Below are 24797 nucleotides of genomic sequence, written 5' to 3'. Positions count from 1 at the left end.
CCTTCCTAGTGGAAGGTGATCCAGCTGCCCACCAGTTTCTAGCCCTGGGATGGGGATTGCAGGTTGGTAGCACTAGAGGTGCTGTCCGTGGGCACTGACCGACTTGGTAGCATCTCTTGATCTCTGAAGATGGTACATATTTGAGCAATAATAATGGCCAGGTTGGAGGAAGGAGGGAATGAATCTGTAAGATTGGGTGGGAAAAAAGTCTAAATGATGAGGCAAAGATTATGCCAAGGAAGTAACAGAAGCAAAAGGAAATACATCCTCTTAGCTGAGGAAGGGGAAAGCTACTCTCCATCCCCTTGGAACAGTCTGAGATAATAAGGCTGCTGCCTTTCTGATTAGTGCTCTGTGGCCCCAGCCCAGGCAGGGAAAATCTGCATTTCAAATGGCATATTTTAAAGTACACAATACCCAGGGGTCCTGCTGCTGTTGATTTGCCTCTGGTGGGGTCACTGCCTCACTTTCTACAGCTTTATTAACTGGGATCATACACTGGGCCTCTTTCAAAATGAAAGGAGAGTAGATGGGACATTTGTCTTTGGGAGGAGCTTGGGAAGGAGTGGGGTGACTTTTATTTGAGCACACTTGGGAATGCCCCGGAGGTTTTATAAGGGGGACTGGTGACCCTTGCAGGACTTGCCCTCCTTTCATAAATCTCCCTGGAGCCACGCTGGGGGAAAGGAGGTAGGTCTATCGCTTTAGTTTCTTTCAAGGTGACCAAGCTCCAGTTCTCCCACCCCCACAGTGTGGCTGTACTGGGCCACTCTGTGACCTTCAGTCGCTGGACTGAGAAGGCCCTTCCTCCCCTTCCCCCTTAACCCTTACCTCTGGGTACTGTGCAGACCATGAGCGTATTTACCCCTCAAACCAGGGAGGGAAAGGCTGCAGTCTCCAAGGCATGAATGAGAAACAGGACAGCAGAAGGGTGACAGGAGTGTTGCCAAGGGCTGTGGTCTCTGGATGCACTTGGCCCTCTCTAGCCAAGGAAGCAGAACCCATTAGCTGTGGTAATCAGCAGGTTAGGAGCAGTTTTGTTGTTTCCATGAGGAGAGAGAAAACATCTTCTTCTTTCTCCCTGAAGATATGTGACAAAAAATGCATGAATGACATTATACTGCAAGAAATGGCATGCATGTAGCCAAGGTATATTCTCCAAACATGGTTCTTCTAGTGCAAAGTTGTAAGCCCTCTGAATATGTGAGAAGCCACATTCAGGTTACTTAACAAACCAGGAGGAGCACCTTCAACTGTGGAGTTAACTGTGAACAACTTAGAGACATCCACAAGCAGGAAAAGAACTTGCATAAGCCATAAATAATGTCACAAGTGATTGCTTAGGTCTGTTGAGTGCAAAATGGAGATTGTCTTTGAAGCAGTACAATCATTTGTACTACCAGTGGCAATGCATTATCTCAGCCAGGCTTATAGATAGAGCCCAATGTGGGCCTGTTTCTCTTGCAGTGAAATACAAGCCAAAAAAGGATTACTACTTTCATTTCGAATGGTTGGGAACTAAGGTCCAAAAATATCTGCCCAGGGTCAAGCGAGGTGTGGGAATGATTTCATCTGACTGTGTTGGTATCTGCATCTGAATTGATCACCTTGGGCTCCACATATAGTCAATAGGCAGAAACAAAGCTGCAATCCATCTGCCTGAAGGCAACTTTATAAAGGGGGGGGAAGCATGAATCTTGGTCTAGACTCCACTGCCTGTCATCACATCAACCGTAATAGGGGACCAGTATGACCAGCTCAGACAAAACCCTGTCTGTATTTATTTAACTGAATCTGACAGATGGTAAAGCCAAAATCATAATCCATTATCTGACCTAGAAGCTATAAGTAAAGTCTCTGATACGAGAAGTAGGCTGTTATCTGCTGGGCAGGCTGACCACAACACACATGTGACCAGCTATACATCGTTCTGTTTTGGGGGTGGGCTTGTACATGCCACTTTAGCCAACTTTGGAGGAATAGAGATAAGTCAGGAAAAGCCAGACCAGGATCAGCAGTACTAAACAGAACGTACAGATACTGGATCTCAGCCATCATTTGCACAATCGGCCATGGAGCCAGTTATATCCTCAGATTTCCCGAAGTGAAATACCCAGCACAGGAAATGAGATATGGGTCAGTAAACACGGAGCACTGGAGTCAGTGCCGTGTTAAAGATGGACGAATTCCCTCTCCCTCATTGGCATACTTAATAAAATCACCTGCTCAGTGCCTCATCTGGAGAATAAACTCCAACGATGCCTGGAAACAAATGTACTCCTTAAAGGGGGATCAGCATTGTGCTATAATAGAAAAGATTGTCTAATCACTCCATCAGTAATTACAAAGAACAGGATATCACTAATTAAAATGTGAAAGTGTCTTATGCAGGGTATAATAAAAAAGCGTAATTAACAATCAAAGGGGAAGCCACCACCTTGCCACCAATCTGCATTAGGTTACAGAAAATAATACTACTCAACTTGTGTACAGCACTTTTCATCTGCAGATCTGAAGGCACCCCTATGTGGGGAGGCAGGTATCCTCTGCCCCATTTTGTCACTAGGGAAGCCAGGCAAGTTTACACAAGCTGGCCAAGGCTTTGCAGCAGGTGAGTGGCAGAGTGCACTTTACCTTTTTCTGTACTTAGATGATGGTGAGAAAATTGTCAGCAGTTGAATGAGTGGCAATTTCAAGGATTTATTTTCTTTTTTTTTAGTGTATATATTTAGGAATGGGTAATTTGGCTAATATTTCAATATTAAAATGACCAGTGGGGAAGAAACTAGTCCTTGCCAGGACTCTAGAGTCTGTTTAATGATGAGCAGTATGTCCCATGTGCTTAAACAACAGCATCAGATGGTGATTTCCTGATGGGAGAGACAGTGAAATCACAGAGAGCAGCGAAATAAAGACACTCGCTGTTCTGGAGAGAGCAAAGCCATGAGTCACGTCTAAAATCACTGTAAGAAACCATTGTTTCCTTCTCTGCCATTATCTTTAAGTCACACTTTGCCAGGGACTGGGGGATGAACAGAGTGAAATTTCTCTCCGCTCTTCCTGTTTTCTACAAGCTTTTTCTAAGCCTGCACCACCGGTCACTACTGGTGATCAGGTACAGACCTGCGGGACCTCTGATGCACCTCATCTAGCTCTTTGCACACATCCAGGGGAGACAGACAAGAACCAGCTCAGTCCAGGTCCTTCTTCACACAACACGTTCATTGCAGCCATACACATTAACTGTTTGTGCTAGGTTCAGAGTGTAAAATAATGATGGCAAAGTCTGGTTTTAATGTAAGAAACATTTCCAGTATACAAAACCATTTGCCACCCTTCTGCTCCAAAATCCTTACTCCAAAATGCCCGAAATAGGACCTTGATTCCCTGACTCTGGTCTTTGCAGATGCCCTGAGAAAGGCAGCACTTTGATGACTTTCTGGAAAAAATACCAAGATTAAGAAAATCATCCCGGATCAAAACTAAGGGACTTTCCCAGCACACAATCCTGCTAGAGTGGGGGAGCTCCCTTCTCTTGTTTAGCTCTTTGGGGAGTCCCTTTGCTTGGTTGTGCTGGAGATAGGTTCTGTGCCTGGGTTAGGTTGGACTGAGAGCTTTGGTCCTGGTTTTGCTGAAGGCTTATTGGAGGCCTCCCAGCAGCACTAGAAAACATGGTATTTGCCACCTACAGATGAAAATAAATCAGGGCCTTGGCCCTACTCCCATGGTGAGAAGGAAGGCTAGGGGGATGACAGACGTGGCGGGGTGACGTCTGGAGAGGGGTGGATGCCCCGTGGGGTGCCGCTTCCCCGGGCTGCCCTGCTGGTGACCGCGTGATATTTTTTCCCTGCTCTCTTTGTTCCAGCTGATGCAGCAGCAAGCCGCGATCATGGCGTCGGTGGCGCAAGGTGGCTACCTGAACCCCATGGCAGCCTTTGCCGCGGCCCAGATGCAGCAGATGGCGGCTCTGAACATGAATGGCCTGGCGGCCGCACCCATGACACCAACCTCAGGTAAGGCCCCGTGCCGGCGCCCAGGCTGGAAGGCTTGGTGTGCACCCGGCGAGGAGGCAGTGGGACGGCAGCCTTCAGTGCGCCAAGCCCGGGGGCTGCCAGCTCTCCGGCAACGTGAGCAGGTTGAGTCTGGCATCTCCACTGGTAGGACGAGCTGGGACATGGCTGGCTCCACGTTTGTGCCCAGTTCTGTCCCCATTGCATCCAGAGCTTGGACCTCCACTGCTTGCAAGCTTTTTGCCTCCAAGGAGCTCCACCTCTCAGCCCAAACACATGACAGGATCCATATTTGCCTGCTACAGAGGTGGCTTTTGGCCTGTAGATGCAGACGCTGGGTCCACAAGCGCTTTTTTTTTGCTCAGTGCCCATTGGAGGCCTCCAAGCAGCATAAGAAAGTAACTCATAAAAAAGGCAGGGAGGGATTCATTAAGGCCCCAGATCTGGATCAGAGCCAAATCCAGATTTACCCATTGGATATGAGGATCCTTTCTTTGATGTCTCAGTCTGAGCTGTGGTGGAGGGCCAAGCCGTGGTGTTTAGTTCCAGATCTGCAATGTCCATGCGAGACCCAGAGGAGCAGCTCTCATGCACAGCATGGGCAAGAAGTCCTCCCTGCAGTCATTTAAAGATCTGGGGAGAGATAAACAATGGACATCAACTGAAATACCCCTGCTGGTACAGAAAGCTATCAAGAATATGAGTGCATGAGCTAGGCTGGGGTAGACTGGAAAACACCCTTCTCCTTCTCCTCCTCCTCATCTCCTCCTGGAGTTCTGAACTACAACAGGAACAGACACAAAAGAGCAGTGCAGCAAAGCCAGGAAAAGCTGACCACATCCCACATGAGACCTGGCAGAACACATTGGTTGCCAGCTTCCCCCTTGATGGGTGTCTGTTGAAACCTCACCCTTGCTGGTGATGGCCATCAGAAGCGAGGAGTAGAGCAGACCACTTCTTTTTGTCTGGAAGCTTCAGAATGCTTTAGGCCCCCAAGTTGAAAAATATTAATTATCCTGTCTTTGTGCCTTGGTTTCCAAGCTTGAGGAGTCAGGATTAGCAGGGGTGCTAAAGGTGTCTTTGTGAGTCTGGCATTATATTTAAAAAGGGCATTGGAGTATCTGAGCGACAAGTATTAACAGAAGTGCAAAGCATGGCAGAGAAGGACAGTGAGGGAAGGAGCTCTTTGCAGCAGTCAGGGGCCGTATGCAGACACTTGAGAAGTGACGAAGCCGGCAGAGCATCTTCCAAATGGCATGAGTAATCCCCCAGTGACCTATGTTGGTTTATAGATGCACAGGGTGTCAGTGCTAGTGCTTCACAGCCAGGCTAGCCAAAGATAAACAAAATAAGGCTTGTGGTGAGATGCAGTATCTTTAACGAACGAGACAAACTGTGCCTTTGACATAAGCCTTTCCCCCAGGGTGAAATAAAAGGACAGGAGGTATTCAGGGAAGATCCCTGATGCTACTTGCAATGCAAATATTTGATAAGAGGGGCTCTGGCTTCCAAAGCAAAGAGATTGGTAGTCCATGAAGGGTTACCAAGATCTGGCTAAGTTGTGAGGAGTTACAGGAAGCCCATGCTAGCAGGTGGGTTGTATAATTCAGGGAACAGAGAATTAAGCTGGGGGTGGAGAACAGGCTTTCCTGGGGCCTGAAAAACAAGGAAATCATTTGGGAAAGAAGTCAAGGAATCTGCAGGGCCGGGAGTAGTCATGCAGTGGTCTGGAGGGACATAACAGCAGGGATGTGTGTACATACGGCAGGGCAGCAGCTGGGGAAAGCTGGACGAAACCACTGGAAGAAAGAAATAAGAATTTGGAGAGCTTGGCAATATACCGCTGACTCAGGGGGAGGAGCAGCAAACTCGCCAGTGTATCTGCAGAGGGCCGTTTCTGAGGGACAGATTGGGACATAAAGGTCTCATGGGTGATGCCGGTTGTACCTAGTGAGCAGCACCAGGATGGGACTGTGGTTGGAGTGACACAGGATAGCAATGCCCTTATGTGAACCTGAAGCATCAAGCTGGTCTGGGAAGGACCAGCTTGTCCAGGGGTTGGGGCGAGGGGTAGGAGAAGTGAGTTGTGCCTGAATGGGCCAGGGGTGCAGGTAGTGCTGAGCAGAGCAGGACCTGGGCCTGCTACAGAGGGGAGTGAGGAGAGGACAGAGGCAGCTTTATTGCTGAACAAGGTGGAACCCATGGCAGCCCTGGAGCAGGAAAGGGCCTGTTGATAGACTAACCAGGAAAGATGCCTTGTGGCTTAGAAACACTGGACGGCAGGGAATTAAGGCACCTCAGCAGTGTAGACTTGGGACCATTCCTAAAGCATCAAGATCTGTTAACCTCTGTCGGCCACAGAAAATGTCCCTGTTCACACAGAGCTTTGCACCTCTTTGCAACCTGTAGCTGGGAATAACGTCAGTGCCTATGGGGACTGATACCTGTCTTTCCCTTTGCTCATATTAGAAAATGAGGGAGAAAAAAAAGGAAGGAAGGAAGGAAGACAGGAAGGAAGGAAGGCAAGAAAGAAAGAGATCTTGTTCCCTACCAACTTATGGATAGCCAAGGAAAAGCACTCAACTCAAAAATCTTACACCATACATTTCAAAATATATGTTTACACAATGTTAAATATATAAACAACAAGTCGATGGAGCTACTGCAAATCCAAATAGAAAAGTGGCTTAATTATATGTGCACCCTATAAACCCTCTGCTGGAAAGATTATCATATTTGCATTAGCTAGATTTGTTTTGTGTTGGTGGGAGCAGAGAGAATGTCAAACAAAGAATGCCTGGAATTCAAATGCTCTCAGGGCCTGAAAAGCTTGAATCCAGGCTGTGGTTTGTGATGGCCCCACCACAGAAGAACACAACCTCTTTTGCATATAGATAAGTCTTGAGAATGAGTGAGTTCTGTGGCATAGGTGTGTAAATATCAATACAACAGCCGAGTTGTGTGCCTGCCATGATATCCCAGCTCTTCTTTTGTGCAAGTTCTGTATCTCTTCTGAGGTGCCCCATGCCCTTTAGGGACTATTAAACTCTCCTTGTCAGAGTATGGGCAAGGAAGGGTCATGGTCTTTACATGCTTTCCAGAGCACCCATGACTGGTCATTACTGAAAATACAATGCTGGGTTGAATGACCCCTTGACGTATTTCATGCCAATAGATTTTGCACTCTTCCTAGGATGTAATTTCAATCATGGAACCTATGCACTTCAGCACTGTTGCGTTGTCAAACTGAATGAGTAGCTTCCTCATGACAAACCTCTGTAATGGGTTGTGGAAATGTCCATTCACAATTATTCCTTGGGTGAAATGTTTAGACTTTGAAATGACTCTGTGTATTACTGCAACACTCACAAAGCTTGTGATAAGATGCATAGAAATTGTGTTTCAAATATGTCTGAGCAGGCAAGACTACAACACTAGCAGTGATTCCTGAGTAGCCAGGAGATATTTGAAGCCTTACATGAATTCTCCTGCTGGCTTTTATTAGCATTCAGAAAGCCAAATGGAAAATGATCATTCTGTTTCATAGCAGGATTTCCAGTCATTGAAGTATATCTTTGTTCTGACTTGGAATGAAAATGAAACATTTCAAAGTTCTCTGAAAAAAAGGCATTAGAAAAAGAACTTGGAGATTTGAAAAAAAAATCGTTTTGATCTTTTCTAAGCGGAAGGAAAATTGTGCTAGAAAAAGGACACTGGTAACCCAGAAGTCCTGGAGGCACTGAAGACACTGGCTGAGCATAGTGCCTTTGTGCTGGTATCTTCAGGCCTCTTGGGTCTTCACCTCCCTTTGAGTCTACAAAGCAAGCTGTAGGAGCCAGAACTTGCTTCTCCTGCATTCCTAATCCAGCTGGTTTTCTGTTCTTCCCATCACCATGAGAGTGGGTTCCTCAGAACATGACCATGAGTTCACGCTGATGAGTTCCCAGGACACGGGAACTTCAGGAGTCTTGGATCCAGGCACAACTACCAGACTAGAAACAGGATTCATATCACTTAACTTTAATCATCTGCAAGTTAGATGTTTAGTTTAAGATAGCCTTTTGGCTTGCCTGCATTCACAGGAGAGCAGCAGGTAGTCCCAGAGGATAATTTCAGACCATGATAACTTTATGCCGTCTACTGGCATTTTGAAAGTTCCCCATCAAGAGTCGCGTTTAGGTCCCACAGTTTTCTTCAATTGCAAGGATGTTAATTTAACAGCTCTAAAGGTTCAGTGCAAGTGTTTGCTATAAGCTGGGGGAAAAGTGGGTCTGTGTAGTTTTATGGTGGCAACCCCATCCTATGACCATATGTACTATACCACTTAGTGTTAACTGGGTGGGGGGGCTAGTAATGAAAGTTCATTTGGTCTTCCTTCCTTCTCTCCTCCCTCCCTCCACGCTCTAAATCTGCATCTGGTATAGCTGGAGCAAGATATCTCAACCTGGGGATATAGTCCACAACTGGCAGGCACCACTGCCATTTGCTTTCTGTGGTGGCATTGTGCCAGTTTTACTCCAGCTACAGATCTGACTTCTCCAGGGGTTTTCTTTATAAGAAAAAAATTAAAGAATTGTGATGAATATGCCTAAACTTCCTTATGCATACACAAAACAGCAAGCACAAATCCCTTGCTGCAATTTTAGAAAAAAATGACTTACATTGTCTATGCGAATAGAGGAGAGATCCAGAAAAGCAACTGAAATTTTAACTAGCCTTTGTGATTTGCAAGCTGATGGCATATGCTAAGAGCATTGCCTTTGGACTCTGGTTGCCACCACTGGCTCCCTGCACCTCCACAGAGGACATTTTTAAAGGCCAACACCATTTGAATAAGAAAAGGGGAAGCAGTAGCTTGTCTGTTCAGGGTATCAGAAATGAGCTGAAATATTTTCTGCTTCCTGGGCTACTCAGATCAGAACACATTAAGACAAAAAGCTCAAGAATCTGTGTTGGCTCTTTTAAAGCACCAGCACAGATTTAAACAGTTGTTAAAGCATGTTATTGGACTGACCCATCATCGAGCACTGCTATGGTGAAAAAAATTTCTGCAATCGGTTTAAAAAAGGGGTTCTTGCACAAATGGTACTTTCAGCCAGTAATATACTGTGACACAGAAACATATTATCGAAAATAAGGTGGGGAAATTTTTAACTTCACGCCTAAAGCTGGCAAGAGAGAAACATCATTTGATAATTATTGAAAATTTATTTTTGGTCCCAAAAATATCCTGAATATGTTGCTAGAAGAGCAGAACGTCCAGTCATTATAAAAATACGTAGGAGAAGATGATAAGATAGCAGAGGATTCAATTGTCCCCTCAGAATTTTAATGATTTTTACCAGTGGGTAATAGGCTCCTGCCCAAAACATAAAGATAAGGGTTACTGAGGAAATACATTATTGCAGCCCTTCCCCACCTCGGATAGGGGGATGCGATTCTATGAAAGAAACAAATCTAGCCCAAATTTTGCCTCTATTGACTGGGAGATCTCATCTAAAACTCTACTAAGTGAGGCTTGGGCCAAACAGCAAAGCTAAAAAACCTATCACTGGCTGCCTTTAGGCTACAAATAGACCTGCCAAAGTTGTTAAGATGCTGAAGAAGTTCAGAGTAAAGTTATACATGAGACATATACATGAGAGAGTGCAGACAGACAGCCCACAAAGCTGACATCTCCAAAGAGAAACTGAGATGAGCTGTTGTAGAAAGGTGGAATTTAGGGTTTGCCTTTGGTGCTAAATGACATCTAGGAAAGAAATGTCACATTGTTTAGCAATTAAACAGGGCATAGTCCAGGGAGAGTGTTGGGGAGGAAGAGGGATATTTCTGCTGTATTCCATTGCTTGATGTCAGCTGTAGTCTAGAGACAATGATCACCAAACAAAAGCTTCATTCTGTTGAAGAAAGTTTTGCAAGCTTTTCTCATGTAAAGTGCTTTCCAACTAGAGTAGCAATGGCAAGCCTGGCCTATGACAGTGCACGTAGTCCTTTTCTCTGTGAGACAGTTTTGGGTAGTCCTGAGACTTATCCTTTCTTGCGTTATTAGAAGGCCTCCACGTGGTGGTGACAGCAGTCATGTCAATAGCTTTCTCTACCTAGTTATTGCCTCCAATACTCACCAGCTCTGGTTTTGTGTTCTCCCCACTTGCAGGTGGAAGCACGCCTCCTGGCATAACTGCACCAGCTGTGCCTAGCATCCCATCTCCAATTGGGGTGAATGGTTTCACTGGCCTCCCGCCGCAGGCTAATGGGCAGCCCGCCGCAGAAGCTGTGTTTGCTAATGGCATCCACCCTTACCCAGGTAAGCCAGACCACTGCCATGCCCACAGCCTGCTCCTTCAATCTGGGTTCACTCTAGCATTGGTGCTACCTCTTGGCCAAGGGTTGGGGTCCATCTCACCTGACTGCAGGTGTCTAAAAGTTATACATTTAAACCTGGATGACAGGCATCTAGGCTGTGTCAGGGATGGAAATTTCTCCTACTGAAGAATGCAGTGATCATCTGCTGTATGCCAGAAAAACTTGTCTAGTGAATACAGTCAGGACACCCAGTATCCTTTGCTATAGCTAAGATTTGAGCTGGGACCTGATCAGCCCATGCTGGCACATCTCCCAGGTGGACTTCATAGGAGGTTGCTCTTGGCTAGTCTTGAAGGAGCAGTGCTAAGCCTGTGCCCCCAGAGGATTACCATTTGCATCTCTTAGCATCCACCATCAGTAGCTCCCTCTGGAGTTCATTTGCAGCCTGCGGGATCTGGGAGGGGAAGTCCAGAGCGGCTGCGTGGCTGCTGACCTGAACTGCTCTGTGCCGCAGCTCGCACATGCAGGCAGCAGGGGTTGGTCCCTGAAATGCTGACTGCACCCAATCCCTCCACCTTACCGAGACTGAAGTTCCTGTCACATAGCCACAGAACAGTTTCAGCTTCACCTTTTTGGGGCATGCCACTGCACAACTGCTTCTAGGATTCAAAGATTGTGACTAGCTCAAAAGATGCCAGAGGATGACTTTTCAAGCCCCGGCAATCAGGAATGAATCAGGGTCATTAAAGGATACACACCTACACCTATACCAATACTTATATGGACACTGTGAGGCTGTAGTCACCAAGAGCTCAGGAATTCACAAGGCCTTAATGTGCACCTCCATTTTTTCAGGGGCCTCAGGATTTGAGATACCCATTTACAGCTCTCTCCTCCAAGCTATACTTCTGCTAGGAAGACATTCCTTACCATTGGGATACACATACTACTAATAATATAATAATACTACTAATAAAAATGTAAATACACTTTACTAATTGATCCTAGCCACCAGCTGGCAAAGGAGTATTTTACCCTGGGGCACTCATAGATTAATCTAGTCTGTTAGGAAATCAAACACTGAATCAGATACTCCAGCCAAAAAGCCTGAAAAAAATCCTAGCGAAAAAAAATTCTTTCCATGTCAGCCAGTCCTGAAGAACTCAGAAGATTCAACATCACTGGGGATTTTACGAGCTACAGGGGAAAAATAATCACAGAAATACAAAAATCTTACCTAGCTACTGCTCAGACAATGTCACTAAAAGAGCTGTGAATGCAGCAGAGGAAAGCCCAGAAATAGCAAGAGTATTGAAAAAAATAGCTGTTTATCATTCTCCCTGTCCCCCACCTTGTAAACATTTAGTCGTGAGTTCAACTTTAAGCAGAATTGAAATCAAGGGATTTACTGTGCTAAAAGTTAGGCATGTGTACACATTTGTAGCAGCTTAGAGCCCTAGTAAGACACTTCAGTATATGGCACTTGATGGATGTACAGAGCCTGTGGCAGATGAGGTCTTTGAAATAGCTGGGATTCTTAGAAACAGAAGAGGGATGGGAGGGCGGCTCTTGGCAGCTTATGGAGGCATCAGAAATTGCAGGATGCCTCAGTGTGTTCAGTGAACTCAGCCACAGTAGCAAGAAAGCACCCATTCTTTAAGGTTATATAAATGTATGCATCTGTTCATCTATCCATCTAAGTATCTACCTGTTTGCCAGTCTATCGTCTATCTGTTTATCCATCTATTTCCATGTCTATCTTTTTTTCTTGTTTATCTGGCTCATTTTTGTTAATCTTCCATGATACATTACTATAGATATCAGAGAAAAGATGATCTTTCCAGATGAATCTTAATGACTTGAGCTTTTGTTACCATCTCCAAATTCCCCACAGTGTTAAGAAAGGTTTAAGTATTTCATCTAAGATTATATAAAACTCAGTGGCCTGAATCTGATTCTCTTTGAGTTTTGGAGAAACTTAGCCAGCCAGCAATTCACCATTAAGTCCCTGCATAAACACCAACAGCCTAACACACCTGAAAGGTGAAAGTCATCCTTGCTTCACTTCAGGAGTTCTGGTGGTGAGCTAAAGTATAACGTTTAATTCACCAAGTAATGGGCCAAATCTTGTTATAGAAGATTTGCAAGATCGGGCCTAGGAAAACTGGCTCCTTGATACAGTTTTATAATCATCAGACCTTTCCTTGGCAGCCCAAGCAGGACAAAGTTTCCTTCCAAGCTCCAACTTGCCAGCTATGGACCCTCTGGGTGGATGCCAGTCTGCAACAAGGCATGCTAATTACATTTCCTGGGATGGTCCACATTTTATTTTGGGGAACAGGCATGAGGAAAGAATTGAGACTCAACAAAGCTTAAAGAATGTCAAGACTTGAGGCATCCAAACATTTTTATTTTACCTAGAAGTAATCCATAGATGTCTGCCCCAAGGCAAAGAGGCTCATTTCTGCAGAGAAAAAGCTAACATCCACAGTTTGGTTTGTGTAAAGTTTGGATTTATCTAGGCATGTCTTCAGCAGTACACTGGTCTTTCCTAGTGCTCAGCTTCCCCATGGCTTACTGGTGTCTTAAGTTATAGCAGAAGTATAGAGGGAACGGTGGTAGGCCAAACACTGACCTCTCATTTTACTTCTGCCTGTCCCCACTAGCAGTGAAACCCTGAAATCAGGCTCCTTTGTAGCAGGTTGGGTGTTGGACGTGTCATATGTTTGTTCCATTTTATTCTCATCCCTTCTCATGAACATTTATGCACTCTCCAAAACTTTACTCCTTGCCACAGGCTTTATTGAGGCCTCAAGCTTAGCAGCATTAAAAAAAAAAAAAAGGATTAGACATTTATATGGATAATGAGAACATCCACAGTCACATTAGACTGGATAAAAATGTAGAAAGGACACAAGCCTTCATGCTTTATAATATAAGCCAGCCACTAATTGCTTGGGGTTAGAAAGAAATTTTCATCACTGGGCAGCTTATTCCATCATTGTTCATTATGGTATTTTTTGCAGTTTCCTCCGTAGCATCTGATATTGGCACTGCCCTGTGGTTCTGTGTGTCTGCATTTCTAAATGCAAGTGTAGAAATAAAATATTAAAGTTGAGTATGCAATTGCACTAACACTATAGAGGAGAAAAGAACATACTGGTCCCCATCCCAAGTCAGCATCTTCCAAACAACTTTTATTATATATCTCTAGCACTAAAAGCGGACAAGACTGCGTCAGTATAATGTACATAACTATAGTCTTGCTATGGTTATGAGGCCATACATTGTTTAATGCCTGAATTTTGCTCTCAGATACTCTTTCATACTCCATAAAAAACTCAAATGTGGATTCAGACCATTATATAGAGCAGCAAAATGTGCTTTGTTTCCTGAAAATAACAAAACAGGAAAATCAAAATCTATAGAGGCATGACATCCACATCATTCAGACCCAAATAAATCCCATTAATTGTACAATTTGTCTACGTATCCACCTTTGTATGTAGATATGATATTTTTGATGTTGCATTTAAATGACTCCGGAATGCCACAGTTTTGCAGTCTAAAAGCAGGTTCTTATCATGTAGTTGTATTTGTCCTGTATTTTCACTTGCTTTTTTTCTGTCTTCTCCTGTGCTCCTTTTTAAGATTTCCCTTGTCTGAAGCAGGGGCATACACAGTATCATTTCAGTCAGACTACTAATGACCTATGGCTTTGGGGCAAAGGCTACTCTTGTAGGTCAACCACCCCTACTTACCAAGTCCCTGTTCACAGCCCCAGTTCTTGCAGGAATTTAGCGTTTGTGTGGCTCTGGCTGGGCTACAGATCCACATGGTACCACTAGAAAAACATTCCTTGCAGGCATACTCTTTGTAAGCCATGCTCTCACCCTTTCCTGGCCTGGCCAGCACATAACGCCTCGCTTTGCACTTCTTGGCAGGGACAGAAACACAACTGAGCAAATATTTCCCCTCCCACTAGTCTGAGCCCCTTTGGTGACTGGCCTTTTGGTTTATTAATGTCTGCCCTTTAGTCTTTCAGCTTGTAGCACTATTGAACATGGCAATATGTCACAGCACATAGTGGGGACAAGGAGCATAATCTGTTGTGCCATGATCTTGTGAAGCGCTTTGCAGCAGCGCAAGAGCATTTGCCGTTTCCACGTGAACAATGGTAGCAGGGATTGCGCTCTTCTGCCAAAGCTTCCTAGCTGCCAAGAAATCATGCCTCTCTTGTAACAGCTTATGGCATGTGATAACAGTGGCTACCTTCTGCACCATTTTCTGTTGTGTCTCATGCGATTAGCCCTCTGCTTTCTGGTAATGGGTCCTGTCCTTACTGGATTCCTTCAGGAGGGACTTACCGAAGGGCTTGCTGCAAAAATAATGGCTCTCCTGGGAAGGGAAGGAGAAGGAGGAGGTCAGAAAACTGGGAGCACAAGGGGTGGCAAATGAAAGAGAGAGACAGGAGTGGATGTCATAGGATTAGGGACTCGAAATGAGGGAACCAGAAGGGGAGATGGAGCAGAGCACACCCTCAGCATCCAGAAACCAGGGAATGCTGCTCTGTGGTCTTCTGCCAGTGACGTGCCCACAGAAGGAATTAGAAATAGACCCCACAGTGTCCAGAAACCTCCAAACAAGCTTCCTTCTCATGGGCCAGGCTAGGGGATGTCCAGCTTGACCAGAGCCAGGGATGAACGAGGTGGTCTGACAGCTTTATGGAGCCTTGGATGGGGAGTGCTTTTCAGCACACTGGTTTCTTCAATGCATTTAGCCTGCGTTGTTCCTGAAACAAAAGAAGAATTTCATCTGTTGTTCATAATCCCTTTAAACGTGCTGTCTCATTCACTCTTCTCAGGCACAGACACAGTGGTACTGTTTCTGGCTGCCCACCACTGCCAGGAATAGCTTTATAATTCCTCACATGTATACACCTCAGAAGACCCTGGTTACAGGTTACAGAAAGGGTATGTCTGGGCTAAAAGACAGCAAGCTTCCACTTTGTACCCTGCTTTGAGGTCCAGTCCTCTCTAGGGAGGACTAGCTGTCAGTATGAACAGGCAGTCAGGCCTTGATGCCCACATGTTTCCAGGCCACCACTGAGACTTGCAGGAAAGGTGTCCCCCATGGGTGAATTCTTGCACTGTAGAAACTCGTGTCTTATGAACTGAACCGAGACCATCAGTTCATTTTCCCTGCATCAACAAAGAGCTATCAGGCAGGAATCAATATCACCCATTGCCAGCAGAGACAGGATTCAAACTCCATCTGTAATTATCATCATTACCCAAGCTAATTTTGTAGGGGAGGAGTTGCTGGAATGCTAATACGACAGCCTTGTCTATTACCTTGTCAATTAGCTTGCAGGGCTTCGGATGGTCCTGTGACTGTTCTGGACCCGTCGGTCGCAGGATCAGTCCTGATCATGATAGATACCATCAAGTGGCATAGGGATAGATATCAACGAGTGGCAGTGGGCATCCTGAAAGATGCCAGATAAGAAGAGCATAGAGAGGAGGTGAATCAGATGAACAGAAAAAAAAGTGACCTCCCTGCATCAGTAGAAGGTCTAGGAGGAAAACCAAGCGCCAGAGCATTCGGTCCAGTTACACACAATGCCTTAGAAATCTTCCTGGCTCAGAGGCCCCAAGGCTAACTTACTTGCTACAGGAAAACTTTGGCTTCATTGTGTTTGTCCACCCTAAATCCCTGGGTGAGCACTTTCCCTTTCATATTCTATATCAGCAGTTCCAAAAATGCAACAGTGAGCACCTAAAACATCATTATGACTGGGAAGCATTTATTTGACCCATTTGTAACAATCTGCCATGTGCCATAAACCACGCTTTACTGGTAAAATAAATAAGTGAAGGAATGCAGTCATTAAAAATATAATAACAAGTTGCCATCTTCAACTGTTGTCTAAGCTACTTTAATGATGCCATGTACTTCCAGCGCTCATGCAGCAGCCATAATGAATGATGTCGCTTCAGGCATTTGGGGGAGCTTTTCCAAAGCCAGAATATTTTCTCCTCTGATCTGGAAGAAGGTGTAAATACAAAGCAGGCATTGTGCTAATGTTTTCAGAAGCATCTAAGTGAGTTAAGACCTTGAGTTTTACTTTCAAAGGTGACTTAAGCTAAGCTCCCTGAAAATACGGAGTTAAACACCTTAATAGCTTTTAAAACCTCACCCTGATTTATGTGTTTACAGGCTCAGGTAAAGGGAGAGAAGTGTGGTCCTGACTCTGCTGTTGAATTAGTATGTCACCTTGGCCAACCACCTGCACCTTTCCACATTTCTGATTCTTCCATGTCTTTCTCACTCTGTCCCGTGGAAACTCTTCATGGCCAGACATGTCTCCTATTCTGTGTTTGCACAGCACCCATCTCAGCAGGGCCCTCATTAGGGATGGGCTCAGAGGCAGAACTGTTAAGAAAATAATAGAGATAATCCTGATTCCAGGGATGATTTGTATTAATTTCATTGTAGGCCCATTTATTCTTTTAAACAAGCATCAAAAATAGCTGGGGATGCTACAAAAGGGCTTCTCCAACCCACAGGAAAGAGCAGTGGGCACAAATGTCCTGGACTTCATGGCTCTCTTGATGTGTATGGAAAGAGACAATAGGACATGTCTTTCACTGTGTGGTTCCAGCCCCTGTATGGCAAAACGAGACTATAAAACACAGGATCGGTCGTTTTCTGCCGGATCAGCACATTCTTTCTGTTATTGCAGTTATTGTTGTGTCTGAATACCTAATTAATTACAACAGTAAACGCTGGCTTCTTTAATCACAGCATCAGCTGTCCTAATCAATCTTAATAATATGGAATCTGTACTATGGCACCCATGAATTTTAATCTACATAAATTTCTTAAGACCTCTCGCAAGCTTGTTGTACGAAATGATATAATTATGGATATAGATTAGGGCTGTAGAGAGTGATTTAAATTGGATTTAAGGAGAAGGTGAATAGAGCCCTCCCACTCCGCTATTTATTTATTTATTTTAATCCTGGCCTTCACACAGCTTTCATTTTTTTACTATCATTATTTTATTTCCCCGCTCCAAACAACTAATGCTGCCTCTCTTTGATCGCTCTCCTCCCCTACCAACCCTCCCAGAGGTTACTGTGGCAAAGCTGCAATTCCTGGGAGAGGTATAAAATGCCTAAGGGATTGAGAGAGGAATGAATAGATGGGGCAGAGCTGTGGATTCAGGCAATAGCACATAGTTGTAGACCCATACAGGGAGCAGAGCTGCAAAATAGAGTGAAATAAAATAGATGGAATAAAACACATCCTCTCTGTCAGGAACTGTGTAGTCCTTAAAAAGTAAGGGGTGGTGAGGATATCATATTGCTGTAAAGGTTGCTGACTCCTTCCACCAAAGTGAAATCCCAGGGTGTTTTGGGAGCCCGAAATGTGCCAGGGCCTGCTTTTGTTGCTTGGAGGAATCAGCCCCCCAAGTTTCGGAGAGCGTATTTCCTTGGTTTGCTTTTACCCCCAAGTTGGGACAGTAACACCGCACTGTAGACAGAATCTCAATCCATATCCCACCAAGAAAAATGGAAAGCCCCTGCTTTGATGCAGTGGGAACCAGCTCAGGCACTAACCATCATCCTTTTTCTCCACTGCTTCCGCTGACTTCAGTGCAGCTCCTCCTGATTTACACCACTGAGCACCACGGCAGACTCCAGCTCTGCTGTCCTACAACGATTTTCACCTGGGGACCCACATAACAGCTTACTTGCAGACGCTGTAGCTGGGTTACTGGCATTTCAGGAGGAATTCTTTATAGAACATCACTTAAACTGATTTTATTTATTTTTTAACAACGTGCTTCATTCTGTCACCTCCATCCTTTTATTCTTTGACAGAAGCTAAATGCTGGCCCTAACACCAGCTGAATGCCCCTTTAAAAAGTCGGACTTCAAGCTACAGTTGTATGAGTAATAAGAAAGCTTCCTGGTGTTAATTTTAAAGCACTGGTATTTCATGCTGACTTGGGAAATCATCCTTGGTTTTTGGCATCAGGCAGAGGATTCGGAAAGTGACATTAATGGATCTACTTTCTTTGAAGGACTTGGGAGTCATTTCTTGACTTCTGCCTAATGAATAAGTGCTGCCTTCGTTAAATTTATATTTATGGCCATAGAGTAGGTCATTGGCTCGTTTTATGTCTCCAGGTTTATGGAAGGTTATCTGCCATGGTCACCTTGTGGCATCTTGGCCAGGATCATCTTGCAAAGAGACGATTGTATCTAAGCAGGATTTTTCCCATGGAGATATGGAAATTATCAAATTAATATCGAGGCAATGTCCAGGGATAAGGCTCTTGCCCTGAGCTGCCAAATGAAGTTACTATTAGCATCTGTTTTCACAGCACACCTTTAGTTTGCCCTGGCAAGGCCAGATCCTTGGCTTCTGTAAAGCGGCAAAGCTAAACTGACTTTAGCAGGGCTGATGTGATTGATACTTGTCTGCTGGTCTCTCAGGAGCCGCTGGACTTTTTTCACTTCACTAACTGATCCTCAGTGTGTACGTTACATCACTTTCAATCTCTTAAATGTCTGTATATTGGACATAAGATCTCCAAGAACTGACCACAAGGAAAGCTATTTCAAGTGGTATCTATGGGCACATTTACATAGATAGTTGCTAATACATCCAAGGTCTTTTGCTGATGTTATAAGTTAGAGTCATGCTAGTTCTGGTCCAGATGTCCCCACAGATGCATTATGATATCCTTGTCCCTAAACTAGTATCCCCTGCATGCCCATTGCTCTTACCAGGCCTTACTCAGCTGTATAGCTCTGGGTCACAGCAGACTTATACTCCAGCACAGACAGCACACAGAGGAGCTGAGGTCTCTCTGCAGCCCTGTCTACCCCTATTATCTATGAAGGTGAACACTGTTTATTGGGAATGCCGATGAGAGGATGGGTAGCAGGAATAAGGAGGTACTATTATTATATGTGTGTGCATGTATGTATGATTGGCTGGGCTTTTTTGTAAGGTGCATGACCGTTTGTGGAGAACAGCAGTCACACTCTTAAAAAGGATGCTGGAAAATTCACAGGTATTCAGAAAAGAGTTAAAAGAAATACACACAGTGCGGAAAGTTTATACCACCTCTGAATTAGGTCTGTCATTTTCCAGGGCTCTCAGATCCATTACTTGTTGCCACACTAACTTCAGCTAATATTTGCAGTAACAGAGATGGCATTTCAGTTGGATGGGGAGAAAGAACGACTATTATTAAAAAAGGAGGCTGAGACAGGGTCACACGACTACCGCAGCTAAGCATGAAGGCCACAGGGGTCTGAGGCCTCAGTTCCACATAGATAGGATACCATATTAAAAGATGTGTATGCTGTGGAGAAATAAAGCAACCTTCCTTCATGGTCGCTTGTGCCAAGACACAGAAATAATTCATGTCTCCCCACCACTTTGAATTTTAGCAAGTAGTTTGCTCCAGCATACAGTCATAAGCAACCCCTGGGGAAGGTTGGCTCTGGATCACGAGCCCCTCCTGCATCTGAGCCCTTACTGAACTTCACAAAGGTCATTAGTATGTAAGCAGGCTGTCACTTTACTGAACACAGCGTGACCACAACTTCCTCAGATGTGTAATCTGTGTCTTGAGATTTCTAGATCTATACCAGCCGTTGGCTTCATCCACACTACAGCTGGAAGCACATGCTGGGGTACCCAGCCGGCCCTGGAGTCTGTGTCTCTTCACAGTCTGTGTTGGCCAGCATAGGCACATACACTCATACTGAAATCATGTCTTTATTTGATAAGTAAACATACTCTTGGAGCTAAGGAAGCTGAGTACTTCGCTGAGCAAAGTCATCGCTTTTGTTTTTAAGAGCTCCCAAGTTAAATCCCTGCAGGTAGTGACTCACCATGACTGTCTTCCCAAACAGCCAAGGTAGGGTGTGAGACTATGAACAAAACACAGAGCCCCAAGCTGGGGGTTGCTGCCTGCCCGTGTGGTTTGGTGCTACAGTCCAGAGATGCTCTCTGGATGATACTAACCACAAAAACCTTGCATCTTCTTTACCTTTGACTAAGTGATTCCCAGGTTGGATTCAAACATGACTGAAATCAGGGAGGAGTCTTTCCACTAACTTGCCTATGTCGAGAGCCAGGAGAAAATTCTCTGTGTGATCTGGGGCACAAAACAGTCTCCCAAGAGAGGGACACACAGTTAGATAATACCCTTGCTGACAAGTCCTAAAGGCCCAGGAAAATAAGGAACTCTAAAAGCTTTGTGTGGGAGGAAAAAAGGCTCCATTTAGAGGCCTGTTGTTCCCACTGTTTAAATAAAGTATTTGCCCAGTTTTAATATTTAATCTTAAAAGTTAAAAAGGGTTTTCAGGGTAAACTTCCTGAGACGATTGGCTTGGTTACAATGAGCAGAATAAGGCTCAAAGGACAGGCAAGTTATCCACAGCTGGGGTAAGGAGTGTGGCTCTCCATTGAGTTAGGAAGCCTGGTTCAGTTTCTAGTGCTGCCACAAGGACAAGATGTGCCCCAGGACACCATCCAAATCATCCACATTATGCACTGCTCCTGGAGCTGCTAACACTGGTTCTGAAGAAGTAGTCAGTCCCACTGGGCTCTAATCCATTTGTAAAAGTCTAAGCCCAAAGCTGAGTACAGGAGAAAGGTGTTTAATTCAGAGGAAGGTTTTATTCTTATCCAAACCAAAATCACAATAAGTTTTTGGTTCTCTCCAGAAAAGGTAGGGCCTGGACTCTCAAGCCCAGGAAGCCAGAGGTAAGACCAGCCACAGGCCTCAGAGGCAGTGAACTTGGCAGCTCCAGCACAGGGTCATTGGTGGTGAGTCTCTGAAGCCCCAAGATTTCACTAGATTGACTGAAACCCTGGGGCTGCTGACACCAGCTTGCAAAAGAGCTTGTCACATGGGCAGCATAACAGGGAAGAGCAGGTTTCTGTCAGAAACCCATCCAGAGGGACAGCCTTTCCAATTTTCAAAGGAATATCATTAAAATGGAACCAGCCCAATGACGCACTTCGACAAATTGGCACAAAATCTGCCAGAGGAAGAGGTACTTTCTCAGATTTTCTCTGACTACCCGTATTCTTCAAGAGCACCCAAGGGGATGAGCTATCATAATCATTGGGAGCTGGTGGTTTATCTGCCTCTTGAGACCTAGTAATGAAAGGAGCTACCTACTGTGATCATCATTTGAAGATTATTGTTGTCATAGCACCCTGTGGTCAGGACATAGACTCAGCTATATCCAGGAGAGTGGGGAATTTCCATGCACTCACAGCTAAGGCAAGAAAGCAAAAGAACCACGGTCGGATAGGGACTGCTCAATGACTTGTCCTCCATCAAAGAAGAGGCAGTCATTACTAATTGTCAGTGTGAGAAAGGAATGATCATGCCTAGATTCTAGCCTCAGCTTTTACGCTGCCTTTCTGCAAGACCTACAGATTGAGCAATGTCAGTGTGGAAACCTTGGAAGAAGCATTCACCAGCCATACTGCTATAAAGCCGCAGGATGCCAGCTGGGTACTCTGCACCAGACTGCTTGCCCCGAATAGCCCAGTTCTCCTCCCACACTACCCTCCTAGAGAGCTGATTTGCAGTGTCTGAGAGATGTGACCTGCTGCTCCAGCTAGGCTAGCCTAGGGCAGAGAAAATGTCAACAAGCCAGGAAATGCTGTGAGTGCAAAGAATTAAACCTTTTCTTGAAAACAAGGAACTCTAGCAGGAGAGATGAACAGCCATGGCCCTGACTGTGTCCAAAATGTTTAACCCTCCCAGACACAAAAAGACCAAAATGCTGAAAAATCCAACTTCATCTCCTGAGCAGCAAAGAGAACTTCTTCCAGCTCTATAAACACAGGGGTACCACCAAGGAAGGGCAGATGCCATTGGCTCAGACACAGAAGATCATCCTGTTTACTTCAGACAGCAGTCCTATGGTTATCTTTCAAAGATGTGTCCCCTTTGACATATGTCCTGTCACCTTCCTCAGGAGTTATCTTCCACCTGACTGCACTTGGTCAGTTTTGGGGGTCCAAGTTATTAGGATACATTCTCCCAGTGGGGGCAGGAACTGACCTATCACTCGGCCATCCGTAACTGCACTTTTTTTCTTCATGAGCACTATGCTCAATGGTCTGTTTTAGAGGAAAATAGTTTTGAGTAGAGGTTATAAAAATGGAGTTTAATTATTGCCTTCTTCAAGAAGGCAGGAAAAAGTGGGAACAATTTTTGTATTTTGCAAGCATTTCTTCCAGTTTCCTTCAGCATTTACTCTTTAACAGTACTGCTTTGCAGTTCTGTTGTTCCTTCTCCACAGGCTTTAAAGAATTCTGCTCACATCCCTTTTCAATGAGGGAAAGTTCTTATAGTAATGCAGTGCTTTCCCATTTCACTCATAAACACACTGAGGGACTAGTCCTCAGAAAGTCAGCCAGGAATTCAGCCAACCACCTTCCAGCCTAAACCCAGGATCCCACTTGTTCCTTGCTGTGACTACCCCATCCTCAAAGTCCTTGTGATCTGCTGACCACCATAATCAATTGGCCTCTCCAAGACTTAGCTGGATAGCTGGGTTTCTCCCCTCCAAGTTAGTTCTTCTCACCATTCTTCCCTGTATTTTGGGAGATAAGTGTACTAGGAAACTTTGCAAGCTTCCATCACGATCATTGATATTTCTTGACATTAAGGTTCAAATGGGTAGTTGCATCTGCAGTAAAACACTGTGTCCATTTCTCTGGGTCTGTAATACTCATGGTTGCCAGTCTCTTCAGCACCTTGGCATGCAGTTAGTGTCTCTCCTTGGGTAGGTCAATGGCACCAGATTTTCTTCCAAGTGTACCTACATTTATATATCGTCCAAGCCCTTGCCTCCAGCCACACCTCCCTTCTTGTAGAAAGGAAGAAGGTGATGAGGAGGGGGAAAGTGGCAGCTCCCTAAGGGATCATCCAAAAAGTACAAAGCCGGAGGGACTGCATAAATGTAGAACTGTGCAGCACCAATAAATACAAATTAAACTCATAACAAGAAGTGAAATATTAGGGCCAAGGTGACATTTGGACTGGAGGTTCAGCCAAGCTTTACTTTAAATATTTTATTGCTGCAGATAAAGAAAGAGCTTATCCAACACATTTCTCTCTTTCTCTCTCTCTCCCCTTCTCTCTCCCTGTCAACCAAAGGGGAAAAGGAAGAAAAATCTTAACTAGATTTGGTTGTGTTGGAGCTAGACTTCAAAGTTTCACAAAAATAAACAGTTTTAGGGGGTAAATAGGCACACTTGTAAAGAGAGAAAGTTCACTTTGAAGCCAGAAAGGGACTGCATGCTTTATGTGGAGAATCACAGCATCCTCTCTGGAGCAGACAAGTGGTGTTCCCCTTCCCTCCAAGCCGCCTCTCCTCCGCCGCACAGCGGGCTGCCTCACAGCAAAGCAGTCCTTCGAAGGGACATCAGGATGGCAGAAGGGAGTGCTCCATTCTGTTCCCCTTCCTCTCACTGTGCGCCTGTTGTTTCATGCTCTCACTGAAACTTTCATGTGACTGGAGCTGTCACTTAGATCTGAGTTTGCACAGCACCTAGAATACTGCCAGTCCTGGGTTAAGATGAGGGCTCTTTGGGATTGATTAACTGATTACTACAGTGCCAGTAATCTGCATGATCAGAAGTGGGCTCCCTAACTTAAACTTGCCCCCAGATTTAGACTGAGGCTTTAGATACAAGGTTGGTCTGTTTTTCCAAGGCCAACCCATCACCCAAGACACTCAACCCATCTTTCTACCCTATGCCATTCCCAGATGCTGTAGGTGGGGGGAAAAAAAGGAAAAAAAAAGAAGAGCAAGTCCTCATGTCTTACCTCAACAAACTACAAAGGTTAAGTTTTTACCCTCATGCTTAGGTAGCATGCAGAGTGTAGGGAAAGGAAGGAAGAGGTTTCTTTCCCAAGATATTTCTCTCTTGCCAAAGTGCCTCTCCTCTTCCGGACCTGAGGATTTTGGGGAGAAGTGGGCTGTTTCCTGGTGCTGTTGACAATGCAGTTTCTCACTAGAGCACTCAACACTGGCAGTGGCTTTACTTCAAAATGCACATGCTGAGGCTCACCTCCCACCTAGGTGCACCGCAGGACAACCCATGCATGCCTAGGCAAGCGATCCTGACTACAAGGGAAGTAAGGATGCTCTCATGAGGAAAAAACTCTCGTGACTCACCTCTGCTCTTCAGGGACCCTGCAGCTCTGTCCCATTCAGCATACTTGTAGGATATTTGCTAGCATTTGTGTGCCTTTGCTCCAAAGTGCCACAAGGTCATAGCTGGGGGGGACAGAGCCCCTCTGGCAGGCATGGGAGGCTCTGCACAGTTGTGTCTGTAGGGCGAGTGAGCTGCTTCTGTTTTGTGATCTTCAGTCTCTGGGTTCAGCTGTCCCACACTACACAACACTGAGGGAAGAGAAAG

General features: G+C 45.0%; 1 protein-coding gene across 8 annotated transcripts in view; it reads left to right on the top strand.

Annotated features, from left to right (window-relative positions):
• The window catches only part of LOC135324700 (CUGBP Elav-like family member 4), a 717486-nt gene that overhangs the window by 634770 nt on the left and 57919 nt on the right, over positions 1-24797 (top strand). For all 8 annotated transcript variants that reach the window (XM_064501490.1, XM_064501486.1, XM_064501488.1 and 5 more), the window contains exons 7-8: positions 3866-4013; positions 10165-10314. In XM_064501490.1, coding sequence (XP_064357560.1) covers positions 3866-4013; positions 10165-10314 — 298 coding nt within the window. The remainder of the gene's footprint in view (positions 1-3865; positions 4014-10164; positions 10315-24797) is intronic.

Source organism: Dromaius novaehollandiae, chromosome Z (assembly GCF_036370855.1).
Source record: "Dromaius novaehollandiae isolate bDroNov1 chromosome Z, bDroNov1.hap1, whole genome shotgun sequence".
Lineage (NCBI taxonomy): Eukaryota > Metazoa > Chordata > Aves > Casuariiformes > Dromaiidae > Dromaius > Dromaius novaehollandiae.
This window is presented reverse-complemented; position numbering and strand designations above follow the sequence as displayed.